We start from the raw sequence: 13,093 nt of genomic DNA on the forward strand, positions 1-13,093 counted from the left end.
TCAATACGTACACACTCATTGCAGCTGCACCTCAGGTGACTTACAGTGAGGCTTCACCCTCCGAAGCGCTATTTGACGTATGTGCTTTCTCAACTTTCGAAGTAAATGGCCACCCACTTGCGCTATGCATGGCTTAAGGCCGTCGGTGATAGATCATCTGCAGCTGGTCAATTGCATGACGGCCTGAGATACCAGCGCCGTGAGAATTCTCCCCGTCACTCCTCATGCAAAGCCTATGCGGATACTGGCAACCGGGATACTTCGTCCCAGGTGGCCCAAACCCAGGATGTAAGTTGATGACTACCTGGCACCAACGGGGCACTCACACCTACATTACGATACGAGGATAAGATTCCTGCTCAGTCAACTATCTGGTAACTGGATTGTTGGTGCCTGAAAGGCGTCGTGTGCTATAGTCACTTTCCACACTGGTGCTGGGTAACTAGTTCAGGCTATGTGGCATCTAGGCATCCTTCGACCTATGTCCATCATAGCTGAGGCGAGTGTAAATGAACTGTTGATCACTTGAAGACATACCTGTGCCCACATGGCACAAGCCTGTGGTACTAACGCTACGCGCTCATTCACACACCCACACACCCACTTCAGAATCCACAAAACTAGTGTTTCCTTGCGCTGCGTATTTGATGATTATGATAAAGGCTAACCTAATACTGGATATGGGTGCTTAGCCTGTGCGTCATCGATACCTCGAGTTGCATATTTTATTATCAAATGGCTTGATTTCACCGAGGCAAATTCCATATATGATAGCATTTTCTACGTTCCCAAGAAGCCAAGATTATCCTGCATTGCTACCGGGCAACCGTAATCGAGGGTTGCAGTGCTCATTTAGCTCAGGTTTAATGCATAGTGGAGCTACGGGGAATACACTGTTGTCATCCCCGCACCTCGAAAGGCAGGCAAGTAGAGATAACGCGAGAAGTAAAGCCTCAAACGCCATTCAGGCATCAGTGGATGGCCAGAAAGTGATAGTTGAAGTTAATTTCGCTCCCCTCCATCAAGACGTATGCCCGACAGCGCACGCTTTTATGCACGACCCGAGCCAATAGTCATGTCTGATAACACCGGATCATTGAAATTGGCGCCGTGCGTCAAGCACGATGTCAATCATATTATGCAACCCTGAGCCAGCTGGCGAACGATCGGCGGTCCGAGCGTTAGGAAGCGGATGCGAGTCAGGGGTTGTGGTTATGGTTCACCATTGGCTGCCTTCAAGAGGCCGGATGCTAGGGTAGCGAGCTGTACGAGTGATGGCCAACACACGCATGCACTTGGCACCATCTCTGTACTGCAGGTGCTAAAGGAATGTCCAGAAGGCTAACAACGAAGCATTGCTCCTTGGTTAATTAATGAAGTATTGGGCAAGCATGATCTACATAACGAAAACGCTCTCCGGCAGGGTGAGAAATGATGAGTTATAAACCGTTCCCCTGAACCACAAGCTGCTCTGGCAACGGAATAACATAGCAGCTTACAGGTCTGTCCTACCAACCAGTCTTGAAAATGTCTCCCGCAGCGCACCAGACCGAGGACCCCTACACTATCGCCGGTAAGCTGTATACCATCCAAAGGGAAGGTATGGTGACTGATTGACACTTAGACTTCGAGATTGGAAAGCGACTGTTTACAACGCATATGGCCGTACAGCTAGTCGTGCGGTCATCAGAAGGTAGAGAAGGTGACTCTCTAGTGAGTTTTCTTTACCACTCTAGAGTAACGTTTTGGGCTCACGGATGGCTAACGATGTTCTAGTCCCAGTTCGACTCCCTGATCGCTGCCTATGACTTCAAAGATGCTATTACCACTTTGGTCAAAGCTGGCTTGCATGTTCCCCGGTCGGAATTGGTTTGTGATGAGACCTATCAAGACGTCCTATATAAGATCATAGGACGTACCAGACTGGGTGACTCAGACTCAAAAGAATCCTTTCCCACATTGATCCAGCAACTCCCATTGTTGGACTCATCGAATGGTGGGGTAGACCTCACCGTTGCTGCCATCACTGATCAGGTAGCGACTGGGCTTAGCACTGGTCCTCCAGGTTCAGAGGCTGACAATTGGAAGTATACATGTCGCTTGTGGGAGGATGTACAAGTGACGGGGGAGGAGCCAAAGGTAGTGGAAACATGCATTAGCAACTTTCCAACCAAGTTTCGTGTTACTATTCGGTATTGTGGTGTGGAAGCATATGGTGAGGGCAGAAACAAGAAAATGGCACGCCATATCGCGGCTAAACGTGTTTGTGGAAAGCTCAACCTACGGCTAGTCTCGTGAGTTGCAAAGTGTCTCTATTTATTGCCCCATTGTTTAAGCAGATGGAGCTGTGTTTAGTTGGTATAGTTAATTCAAGGCCGAGTTAATTCATTAAAAACCAAAGCATTTGTTAGAAGTTAGAGCTCCCCCTGTCTGAAAATAAAGCACATATAGCCCTGATCCGATTTAGAATCCGGACGGATTTCAGGTGCTTGGAATTCTAGATTAACATGTTAAATTTTGTCTGTATATCCTCATAACGCCTCTCCAACGGCATTTGAGCTGTGGGGTTCTACAGTTCAATGAGCCTGCTTACACTTGCTCCTGAGCAATGCCAACTACCAAACTTCCAAGAAGCATTACACGGTTAGGAGATAGAGGTAAACTCATGTATAATTTTATTTATGCTACCCAAAAGTCTAGTAGTCAATTTGAAATGTGATTGTTGGCTGTGGTACTGAGTGTTTCACCTTGGATAGACCATCAGGTAGTACGTGGACGGTTGCAGCCGCCAGCTGCACAAGTACACCGCGGTTTGCTTGGTCTTCCACAGGAATTGTCGCTAAGCTGTCAATAGTGACACTATATTTGATTGTCATGCGCTGTATCTTCGCCTGGTGTATCCTGCCAGACATTCTGCACTTGGGTAGGAGCCGGCTGTTTGGGATGGTCTGTCACCACATTGTGGGATATGAAATGCTGAAGAAGTGGTAGAATGCCCACTCTTTCAGCTAGAGCCTCACATTTCTGTAAGTTAGCCAAAGAGTCGATATATATGGCACCCAAAACACTCTGAACAATATCAGAGAGCACTTTGAGTTCCCGAAATACACCCAATCCTGCCCAGGGGTATATTCCTTTTTCCCATAGATCTTTCTTGACGATGTGCAGGTGACTGGTGAAAGTGCCCACTAGACTAGATAATTTGGCAGAAAGAGTGTCACTTTGTGAGCGTAAAAAGTTATAAAGCAACACTCGGTCACTAGTCCGGATGACTCTGGGGGTGCCCATACTATCAACCTCAATAGTATCGTGCTCCTTCTCCCAATAGAATGTGACACACATAAAGGCGAGAAACATATTGTTTGTCACAGCTGACTTCAAAGACTGCAGTCTTTGAGAGCTGATAAAGCTCTTCTGTCGATGTAAGTACCTGACAACTACCAACTCAATAATGCTAGCCCCAAGAAATGACAGACGCCGGTATGATGTTGTTCCGTAGACTCCCACACAGGATGGGTGTGTCATTGATTCTATTGCCAAACTCGTATCCGAAAAAGTGTATCCCAGGAGACCCTCTAAGTCTACGATAGTTGTGGCACCCAGTGACTTGGATGGCCGAGACTTAGAATAAGTGCCATCGTAGAGAGACATTGTAGTCCAAGATTTGATCTTGGGGACCATTGCTGCTACACATATAAAGGCTTGATCCAGTCCGTTGTCTAGGAAGGCAGCGCCTACTAAGGCTTTGGCCATACCAGCAATAGTAGCAGCACCAACATGTCTCCACCCGGTTTGACTGGCCTTTGTCAATGTTGTTGATACGAAAGCTGGCCGCCACCGTTTCCCGTTGAACCGTGCAGTTATCAGATAGGGCCCAAACCCAGAGTGGCAAATTGCCGTTGCAAGCCCTATATCTGACACAATGGAATCCTTCATGGTGGTCAAAAGACCCTCGTGCCACAGAGTATGATGCAGAAAGAGCTGTCTCGTTATGAGGAACTTTGCGATGGCATCCCCGATGAAGGCCATAGAGCGAAACTCGGGCCGATGTGCATCATCGGTTGGGCTGAGGGCAATGCATAGCAAGTCCGTTCGTTCAAAACGAGCTGCTTGGGGGTTTGAAAAGATCTCTTTCCTCAATCGTTCCGCCATCAGATATACTCCAATCTGGTGAATTATGCTCGGAGCTAGCAGGGCAGCTTCAGCATAGATAGATGGCAGCCGATCTACCCAATAATCTTCAGCTGCCAACTCGCTCAATCCCTGTCCCACCAAACCTGTGGATTGCAGCTTATTTGTCGGTGTGGGTGCTGCCGTCTTTAGATCATTGAGAAAGTTGCGACGTCGAGTCAATAGATGTATCTTGCCTCTGATTGGTAGGGTTGCCCCATCTCTATGAGGGCCCTGGTTTTCGTGTGCTTCTATAACTTCGATACAAAGTGGACGACAGGCTTTTGTAACATGGCGCAAGAGGCCGATCGAACCGGGCACAGTTCGGAGCTGCTGTAAGCACACGGCCAAGCTTGTCCTTCCGGAATGAGCCTTGAAGAATTCAGACATCCCAACAGGATCCCTGTTTGGGACAATGATGTTAATATAATCGGTGTTTGATTGGGGTCCGTGGCCATGATGTACGGATTGTAGAATTAAATGTGTCACCTGTTGACATATCGAAATGTCCGTGGAAATTGCCCTAGCCGAGCTGACGACTGCCGTATACTCCGTGTTGGAACTTAGGAACAATGGAATACGAATATCCATCTTCAGTGGGACTGGGAGAATCATGAAAAGTTCAATGTCCTCTTTCTGTGGTCTAACAATGCGAAGCTCATGACGAAAGAGCTCCCCTCCTCGAGACCAGAGCAAAGCAACATCATGCCAAGGGTCTAGCTGCTCAGGTATGCGGTAATGCGACCTTGGCGGGATAGTCTTATCAATAATGTCTGACACTCGCAATGGTAGAAGGTGATCATTGATGAGCCCAGCGTGGAACAAGCCTTTGTATGCTTGCAGGGCTGCATCTTCCTTTGCCCACCTTTTCCTCGCCCATTTCCTGAGACTTTTGAAGGTCTGAAGAGATGCGTCGAGGTTGCTGGGTAGCCTGACAATTGCCTGTACCTGGCCGCACTCGTCCATCTCGTAGCTAAATACAGGGCTATTGCTCACAAACGGTTGAGCTGGCAATTCCGAGCAGAACCTATACAGGTGGCTAATGGAATTTCCCATTGTCATTTGGGCTCTGTTTCGTCAGATCAGGAGTTTACAGTTTAAAGGGACATGTACACACCCTGTGGAAGACCTGAAAACCAACAGGTCTCTGAGCTGTTCATCAGCCTTTGAGTTTTCTGGTTCCACTGCCCTTCCGTCATCCTGAAGTTTTCTAACCAGCTCACTCTCCCGAGACCTCAGTAGGCGCACATTTTTTAAGTCCTCTGCATCTCGAAGGATGATGATGAATTTAGACAGCTCTCTCCGAGCGCGCCCCCGACGCTGAATGAATGATTTCAAATTCAAGGTACAGTTGAAGTTCAGGACTGTGTTGCACGCCGGTATATCTATTCCTTCCTCCAGCGCGTCAGTGGTTATAATAAGGTCAAGTAAACCATCCCGGAACTTTTGAAGCGTTTCCATTTGGCTTCTAATGTCATGAACATCGCCGAGCTTAGTTTGGCTTTGGTGAATTCGGGACATACCCACAAATGTCCCACAACGAAGTCGTTTGCGTGTTCCTGGGTGATTTTCGATCAGCCATTTCAGTGCAAGTACAGTGGCTCGCTGCGAGACAAATATCAGAGCACGGAATCCTTTCGTATGCTCCTTGATCAAGGTGTCAAGTAAACATTCGCTCATGGGTGAGATATTATCAGAGTGAACCAGCTCCCCATAATGTTCAATGTTACCTAGCTTACAAAGCATTTGCATGGTATATTCTCGTTCGGGGCTCGGCGTGTGTGTTATCTCGGCATTCATTCGCATGTGTTCTTTGAATTGGGTAATTGAGGCCTGAATATAATTCGTAGCGGCCCAAGATCCCAGCTCCCTGCCTATTGTTTCGGCCTGGTTGCTAAAGCGAGGAAGTTGGCTCTTTGACTTCTTCAAGCGTGCATTTTGTTCATGCGGTGATTGTAGAAGTCCACGTAGTCTTTCTAGTATCAGTGACCCGTTTGTACTGCTCAGCGAGTTACGCAACGGCACTCGTGTCTCAATCGACGGTTGATTCGTAAAGCGTAACAGCTGCGCGTAAAACTGGCGCGGTGTCCTGCATGGGCTGTGTAGCCTTTTTTCAACATCCCTTTTGTATACCTGTCAGGTCCCGATCTCGATCCTGTTCATCAATGCCAGATGCATACATACCCTAAGGTGGAAAGGTCTGACAAGATCGGAGATGCTGTAAGGCCCAGTATGTGTGGTCTCTCGTGATCAAGACTCGGTGATTCGGTGGGATAGTATTCTCGCATTATTCTGCTGGCAGGATGGTCATGGGTGCAATGATGAGCTGGTGGATGTGTCAGCTGGCATCACATAGAGAATACCATCCTTCTCTCCCCGGCACTCGCCTCGTCAAATATAATCAATGATAAACGGTCCATCGTTACAAACCTGTGGACCAGCGCATCATACAAAACCTGATACGTCGAGATTGCAATCTTGACGTTGGCCAGGGCAATGTTCCACGTTTCAACACTCCCCCAATGGTCGACGTTATCGTTACTGGTAAATGATCTACACCACATGGGAGGGACGTAGGCTGTCATGGTACGAACATGCTGGTTGCATAAAGCGACTGTTGGGCATAGGAACCAGATAAGCTGCTGGTGATTAATTATGCTATCTATCTAGCAGGTAAGGGCAGCTTGCCTTGTCTGGGTTTCCTCGGTCTATCTCTGCGAGTATTCGGTGTACGGCACTTGTTGAAGTCTTGAGCACCACAAACTCGACAGAAGATGCGTACATTTCTTACATTTGTGTTTTTCCCGTCCCCGTGGGCATCTTGAACTATCTGTTAGTTTATTTTGCTTCCGGCGTTGGATGTAGAGAATAAAGCGAGAATAGCCCCACTCACCACTACAATCAAATTTCCTTCTAAACTCTTATTCACCATTTCGACTTGATAGTCCCTGATGTGAAGGTGTCCTTCATCATCGTCGCGTGGGACAGATCCCTGGGTGTTATTGACGGTTGATGCCATGTGGGAATATGCGACAAACTGTTTCACTAGTCTCGAGATGCGATTCTAACGATGGTCACCACAGCACGTTGCCATGTATTCATATATGATACAACAAATCTCACAGGGAGAAATACCTGTCGAGAACCACATCATGCAGAACGTACAAGATTGCAAATGGAACGCAGCATGCATTTTCTGCCCAACATCGATTTTACTAGAGCTGACCTGATAGTGGTCGCCTCGTTCTGAACACGTATCTAGCATGACGCCACGCTGCAATGCTCAGCCTTGCATCGATTGAGCGGGAAGCAACAAATGGTTGTCGGATGTACCCCTCCACTTTCTTTTGTCGTTTAATGATATGTGCTTGTTCTAGATTACACAGGCGGGGGAAATGAAAAGAAAAGAGAGGGAGAGGGACAGGCGGAAGAGCATTTCGAATTCTAATCACAATGTCCACACTGAGTAGACTTCCACTCGATGTCATTCGATGAGAATATTACAGACCCTAAGCATCGGCAATAACCCTCTCACATGATAATAGCCCAGGTTCAAACACATCTGATCCCCATAGTATCGAGGCCACCAACCCGCGCCAGCTGGTAGTTGAAGTTTCATAATGTAATTACGAATAGTATAGCATGGCGTTCAAGCGTAGTGGGTATGAGATATGAGGAAGGCAACAGGCCAAAGACGCTACTCTCTTATTGAAGACGTGATCAAGAATAGAGAAACTGAGAAGGTTGACGATCATCACGATACGCCTGAATCCTTAGTATCTGCATAAAGCTCAGTACAGCTGTTCTAAAGCTAGAATCATTTACTCGCTATATATGTATAGTATTCTTCTATTCGAACTACGGCATCACCAGAGATCCAATGTGTACCTCACGTCTGGGAGGCCTCGGGTGGTCAGATATCAAAAGAAAAGAATTCTATGTATAAAAGGGTCATGAGGCTGGATTGAATGATCTAAGCTTTCCGCGTTCCTATTCCGGCACCGGTTGTATGTCCATGTTTCTTTTTGCAATGCTTCCGCAAGTTGTCCTTCCGCGTGAAGTGTGTGGAACAAATGTCACAGCAGAACGACTCCTCCATGTTCCATCGAGCCTTGGCCCACGGCTTGTGCGCTGCCATGGCGTGCCGACGAATATCTTTTCTCTCTGCAGCTCGGACGGTGCATTTAGGATACTGACATCGAACAGGCTTATTATGGTTCTTCATATGCTTCCTGATATCGTCAGAAAAGGTGCCAAAGATTGATATGGGACAGGGATCTTACGTCAGGTGCGCCTTTAGCTTGAAGTTAGCCCTATTCTGACATCCCGGATAATCGCAACGATAAATACTCTCTGATCTGGTGTTGGAAGGATCGTGCGTAAGGCTTCTAGTTTCTTCCAAGTCCAGGTCACACTTTGACAGCGAAATAGGAAAAGCAGGCTCGTGGTTCATCGAGTCAGATGCCTCAGCAGCTTCCATTAGAGCAACGGCTTCCAAAGCACCCCCCATGTCAGACAAGGCCTCGTACGGCTCAGTACTCTAAGGAGACTGATGGACGTCTTCCGAGGACGCAATGTCTTGAGGTGGGTACTCAATTGGAATTTGACTAGGGGTTAGGCAATGGTATGGGAATTGTTCCAGTGTGCTAATCATAGCTGATTGCACCTCAGGACCTGGAAACGCAAAGGGATCTCCAGCTTCTGCGGGGTCGTCTGATATTTCGTCTGATGATACAGTCATAGCGGGGTGCCAAGTCACGTAGTTGTAGTAATGAAGGGGATGTGACTCCATGGCTAAACTCGTGCGCGGGGGAGGCGAGCAGGAAGGACAATGTCACTTCATGGTTGAAACACCAGGAAGCTAACTGACTGTTACTTTTCCCAACCGGTGCCGTAGTGTGCGGTAGGAAACAGGGATATAAATACTCACCAGGCCACTGGTGCTAATTCGCGCTGTGTCAGAAATTAGTTGCACTGTGTTGGTGTTGGGCGGCAATGGTCCTGGGGCTATTAGGGCTACCGTTAAAATCATGTACCTAATAACCCCTCACCACGTCACCGCCCCTAACTTTCATTTGATCGCGCACGCACTACAACAATACCACACATTAGCATCGCACTAAAACGTACATACAGTAGACACATCACATATCCGTCAACGGAGCAGATAGCACGTCACCTGCAGTACATAGACAACACATTATTACCGAGAGTGACCGAATTGCACATCTGCTGCACGTTACCGTAAATGGGGCGACTCTCAGCTGCAGGACATATTAGCCTTATAGACAATAATATAGGGGTAAATTTGCTAAAGAGGTCATGCATAACTCTCGGACCCTTGTCGTTGAGGTGCAGTTTCTATTGATCCTCACAACAGTCGTCCCAAGTTGGAGGAAAACCTCTTCAAGAATCTGTTTGGTAAAGATAATTAGTTTTGTAACATAACATGGAAGAATGCACACTTTGCTTTGAAGCTAAACAGACATACTTGTAACAACAAAATTCCTGTTGAAAAGGAGGAGCCCCGTCTATCTCTAGTACTATGATTTCAGATACCTAAATGGTACCACTCCAACTAGCCTTCTGCCTTGGATCTATCTCCTCTAGTCTTACCTGATACGAGACCATCATTCTACAGGTAAAATCTCTTGAAGACTCTAATCCGTTTCAAAGGCATATTCAATTTTGCTAGTGGAACCCTGTTCTAAACTGGTACTGAAATTCAACGAATCCGCCTGCATACAGGGTGCAGTTAGATATCATGGAGTGTCACAATCTAGGATGACAAAAGGTAGAATCTCATGATCACGATTGGATCAGTTTGATGGTGGTAATGAGACTTTTAAGGGTAAGGTTCTTTAAGTCTCGACAATGACTCGGAACACGTTGCCCCACCCTTTCGGGATGCACCACAATGGACCTGGCATAATACAGTTCATGTGGTGTAGAATGGCTAGTCGGCAAAGAGTCCAAAGCAGCTGTTACTTGACTGGGGAATAGTTTGATGCTTGATCGAAACCGTCCGTCAACCTCCAAGCACCGTTCTGATGGCATCCAACACATTCCAAAATGTAAATAAGGTGACAGCTATTGCCATTGTGATGCCAGTCAATCACCGACCGTCAAGTGAGAAGAGGAAGTATGGTATCTAGATCTTTCGGTTGTTCCAATATGTAGCTGCTGTCTGTTGTTTCGAGCTGGAGCATGGGACAAAGTTCTTGAGGTTCGTAAAGCATCATCTCTATAACCTGCCCGGCTGCGTGGCTCAATGCCCGTAGATAGTTTCCTTGGGAACGATAGAGGATTGAAACAATTTGGAGAAAGATGCGTTCCGGCACCTTGGAGAGCCTGACAGCTTGTTAGCTAGACCTTAGGCTGTCCCATATAGCACTTACATATTGTCAGATAACTCCAAACCTGTCTGGTTGGGATGCTGCGGATAAGGTATCAATGCAAGAACACCCTTGCCGAAATGCTCCTGTAATATGTGAAATCTCCGTGCAAGTAATCGAAGGTTGTTAACATCCTTGTACCCCTTCTTATAATCTGACGACCCTGGTTCGAGACCAGGAAGCATTTGCTTCATCATCGCTGTGGTCAGTTCTGACTCTGCATTCTTGAGGGGATTGCCAGCCCGTCTGATACCCGAAGCAGTAATTGCTGGGGTTGCAATAAACCTTGAAAGTGTTGGAGTCTCACATCCACCACATGCTTCGAATAAGTGTGAAATGTGGTATCTTCGAAATAAATTCAGCCCCGTGATTCTCTGGTCTATAAGGGAGATGTTGGTATATGTCTCTGCCTTCGATGAATGTTTAGAGATCTGCAGATGAGGCAGGTCGGCCCTCGCTCGCCACGTTTGAATTGCCTCCTTTAGCAACAGAACTGACAGCGAGCTGCCAGAACCTAATATTAGCCGTTTTAACACTTCATCCCACTGTTTCAGATCTGGGTTTTGCATGGCCATCTCGATTTCTGCAGTAAAGTACGATTCCTGCGGAGGCCGAACAGATTTCGCGTGACACTTCATGGTTTCCTCCTCGAGGAAGGATGCCATTGGATTATGCTTCTGGCGTCGACCTTGCTTTGTCTTTTGTTTGCCATCTCCACCCATATCGAATGAAATATTGCCACATCGTTTCGATTCGCTCTCGTGGACCGTGTTTGGTAGTAAATCTACCGTCGCAGCACGTCCGTCGCCATTCCCAGCGAGTGCTATAGGCAGATGCGTATCCCTATGTATGTTGGCCTGTAGCTGTGCTGGATCCACCCCGTTGTCCTCTTTGGTGAAGAACCTATCATACTCCTTTGTCAGTCTTGGTGCAACCAAGATCTGTAAATAACGCCTTACCCTATATGCTCCAATATCTTCCATGTACGTGGATAGCTTCTCCCACAGTCGAGATGTGCGGCTGCAATAAACGCTGCCATGGACTTCCCGACTATAGTGTGACGCTCTTCGCTGGACTGTGAGTTGTATGGAATGATCCTGTCGATAGCTATACGTTGGGCGACTGAACTAAGATGAGCGTAGCTACACAGCCTTTCCTTTGCTGCGGCAATATCGCCTTCTCAATGTCAGATTGTTTGAGCGTCCGGTATCTTGGAGGTCCTTACTTGTTTGCATCTTCATCTCATAACCATATTGCGATAGACACGAACGAATCAAGTCTATTCCACAATCTACCAACTGTTCTCCGTGAGTCCCAGGGGCCATAAGAGCTTTGGAAAGGTGGGTCTGTGGCTCCGTTCGGTAGCCTAGAATATATGCGACTTGTTGAATGTGGCTATCGATGTTCATCCTGTGAGATGAATTGCGTAAATGCTATTGTATGAAGGCAAAGCGTTTTGATCACAGACAGGCTTAGATATTTTCCCTGAAAATCGTTGAGGTATATATACATCCACTACACCGCCGAAATATATCTAGTAGCCCTCCGTTTCCGTTCAGCATACAGCATTCAATTTGCTAAGTGTCACAGTGATGTTCAAGCAATGTCTACACCCATCCAGATGGCCCGCTTCACATTGGTTACAATGGTTTTCTTTATTCCCACTCATGTCATGATGCTTAGTCGATTTATCGGCTAAACACACAGGACAGGACGGCCAACTAAGCATCCAAGGCTTGGACCTATAGGATTGCCGGTCTTCTATCTATGCAAGGCCCATCAGCTGCGTGTAGGTCGCGGAAGTGATCAATGGTGCTATGCATAGAGACGGCCATAGTAGAGCCCCGCAAAGAAAAGAAATAGGCTGCTTTCTCCAGCTCGCGTTCACATAGAGGCCTACCACCACAAGTGTGCAAGACCTTCGGGTTAGATGTACAACATCAGTTATCTCGCATTCGCCTTAACTCGAAGCTACCCTAAGTTTATTTATATCTTAGCGCCTAACGTCTACCTGCAAGCCACCAACGTAATTCCTTTTTATTTTTTTGCTATTTCCAGACTGACAGGATATTTTGAAGAAAGCCTTCGTCGAAAGCTCTAGGCTATATCATCCTCAAAACAATGGATCGAGACTCGGATGCCCCAGGCCAAGCCAGATAATATGAGGGATAAAGGTGCGCAAACCCAATATCATAGATTGTTTACAATTTAATATAGGTGGACCCCACATGAACTTTTGATAGGCAGTTGTGGTTGGAAATATGACAACCGTTCTACATATATCGCGTGGCTAGGTACTGATTGTCATACAATCATTTAGATCTGGGATCTAACAAAGTGGTATAACTTCTTTCCCGGGCAATCATGCCAACAGTGGGCTAAGTTTAGCGCCACTGGGCCGAGCTTTGTAAACACGTGGATGCCGATAACTCATTTTACACAAAAGGCCCATTATGCAGGAGGCCCATCACAGAGGCTCATCAGGGAGGCCCATCACGGAGGCCCATCACGGAGGCCCATCACGGAGG

General features: G+C 47.1%; 3 protein-coding genes across 3 annotated transcripts; 1 reads left to right on the forward strand and 2 right to left on the reverse strand.

Moving 5' to 3' along the window:
- Positions 1–1,527: 1,527 nt before the first annotated feature.
- On the forward strand, positions 1,528–2,298 carry ABOM_009869 (double-stranded RNA binding motif domain-containing protein; the record flags this gene model as incomplete). Its single annotated transcript, XM_022536997.1, has 3 exons — positions 1,528–1,573; positions 1,625–1,713; positions 1,777–2,298. The coding sequence occupies 3 exons, from the start codon at positions 1,528–1,530 to the stop codon at positions 2,296–2,298; spliced, it is 657 nt and encodes a 218-aa protein (XP_022384895.1).
- A 561-nt stretch (positions 2,299–2,859) lies between these two features.
- Positions 2,860–6,755, reverse strand: ABOM_009870 (uncharacterized protein; the record flags this gene model as incomplete). The annotated part of the gene is made up of 4 exons (XM_022536998.1): positions 2,860–5,239; positions 5,288–6,292; positions 6,355–6,496; positions 6,554–6,755. The coding sequence occupies 4 exons, from the start codon at positions 6,753–6,755 to the stop codon at positions 2,860–2,862; spliced, it is 3,729 nt and encodes a 1,242-aa protein (XP_022384877.1).
- Positions 6,756–10,295: 3,540 nt separating this feature from the next.
- Positions 10,296–11,974, reverse strand: ABOM_009871 (uncharacterized protein; the record flags this gene model as incomplete). Its single annotated transcript, XM_022536999.1, has 4 exons — positions 10,296–10,521; positions 10,569–11,468; positions 11,525–11,741; positions 11,791–11,974. The coding sequence occupies 4 exons, from the start codon at positions 11,972–11,974 to the stop codon at positions 10,296–10,298; spliced, it is 1,527 nt and encodes a 508-aa protein (XP_022384876.1).
- Positions 11,975–13,093: the final 1,119 nt, after the last annotated feature.

This window comes from Aspergillus bombycis (genome assembly GCF_001792695.1).
Source record: "Aspergillus bombycis strain NRRL26010 chromosome Unknown contig00119, whole genome shotgun sequence".
Classification (NCBI taxonomy): Eukaryota; Fungi; Ascomycota; class Eurotiomycetes; order Eurotiales; family Aspergillaceae; genus Aspergillus; species Aspergillus bombycis.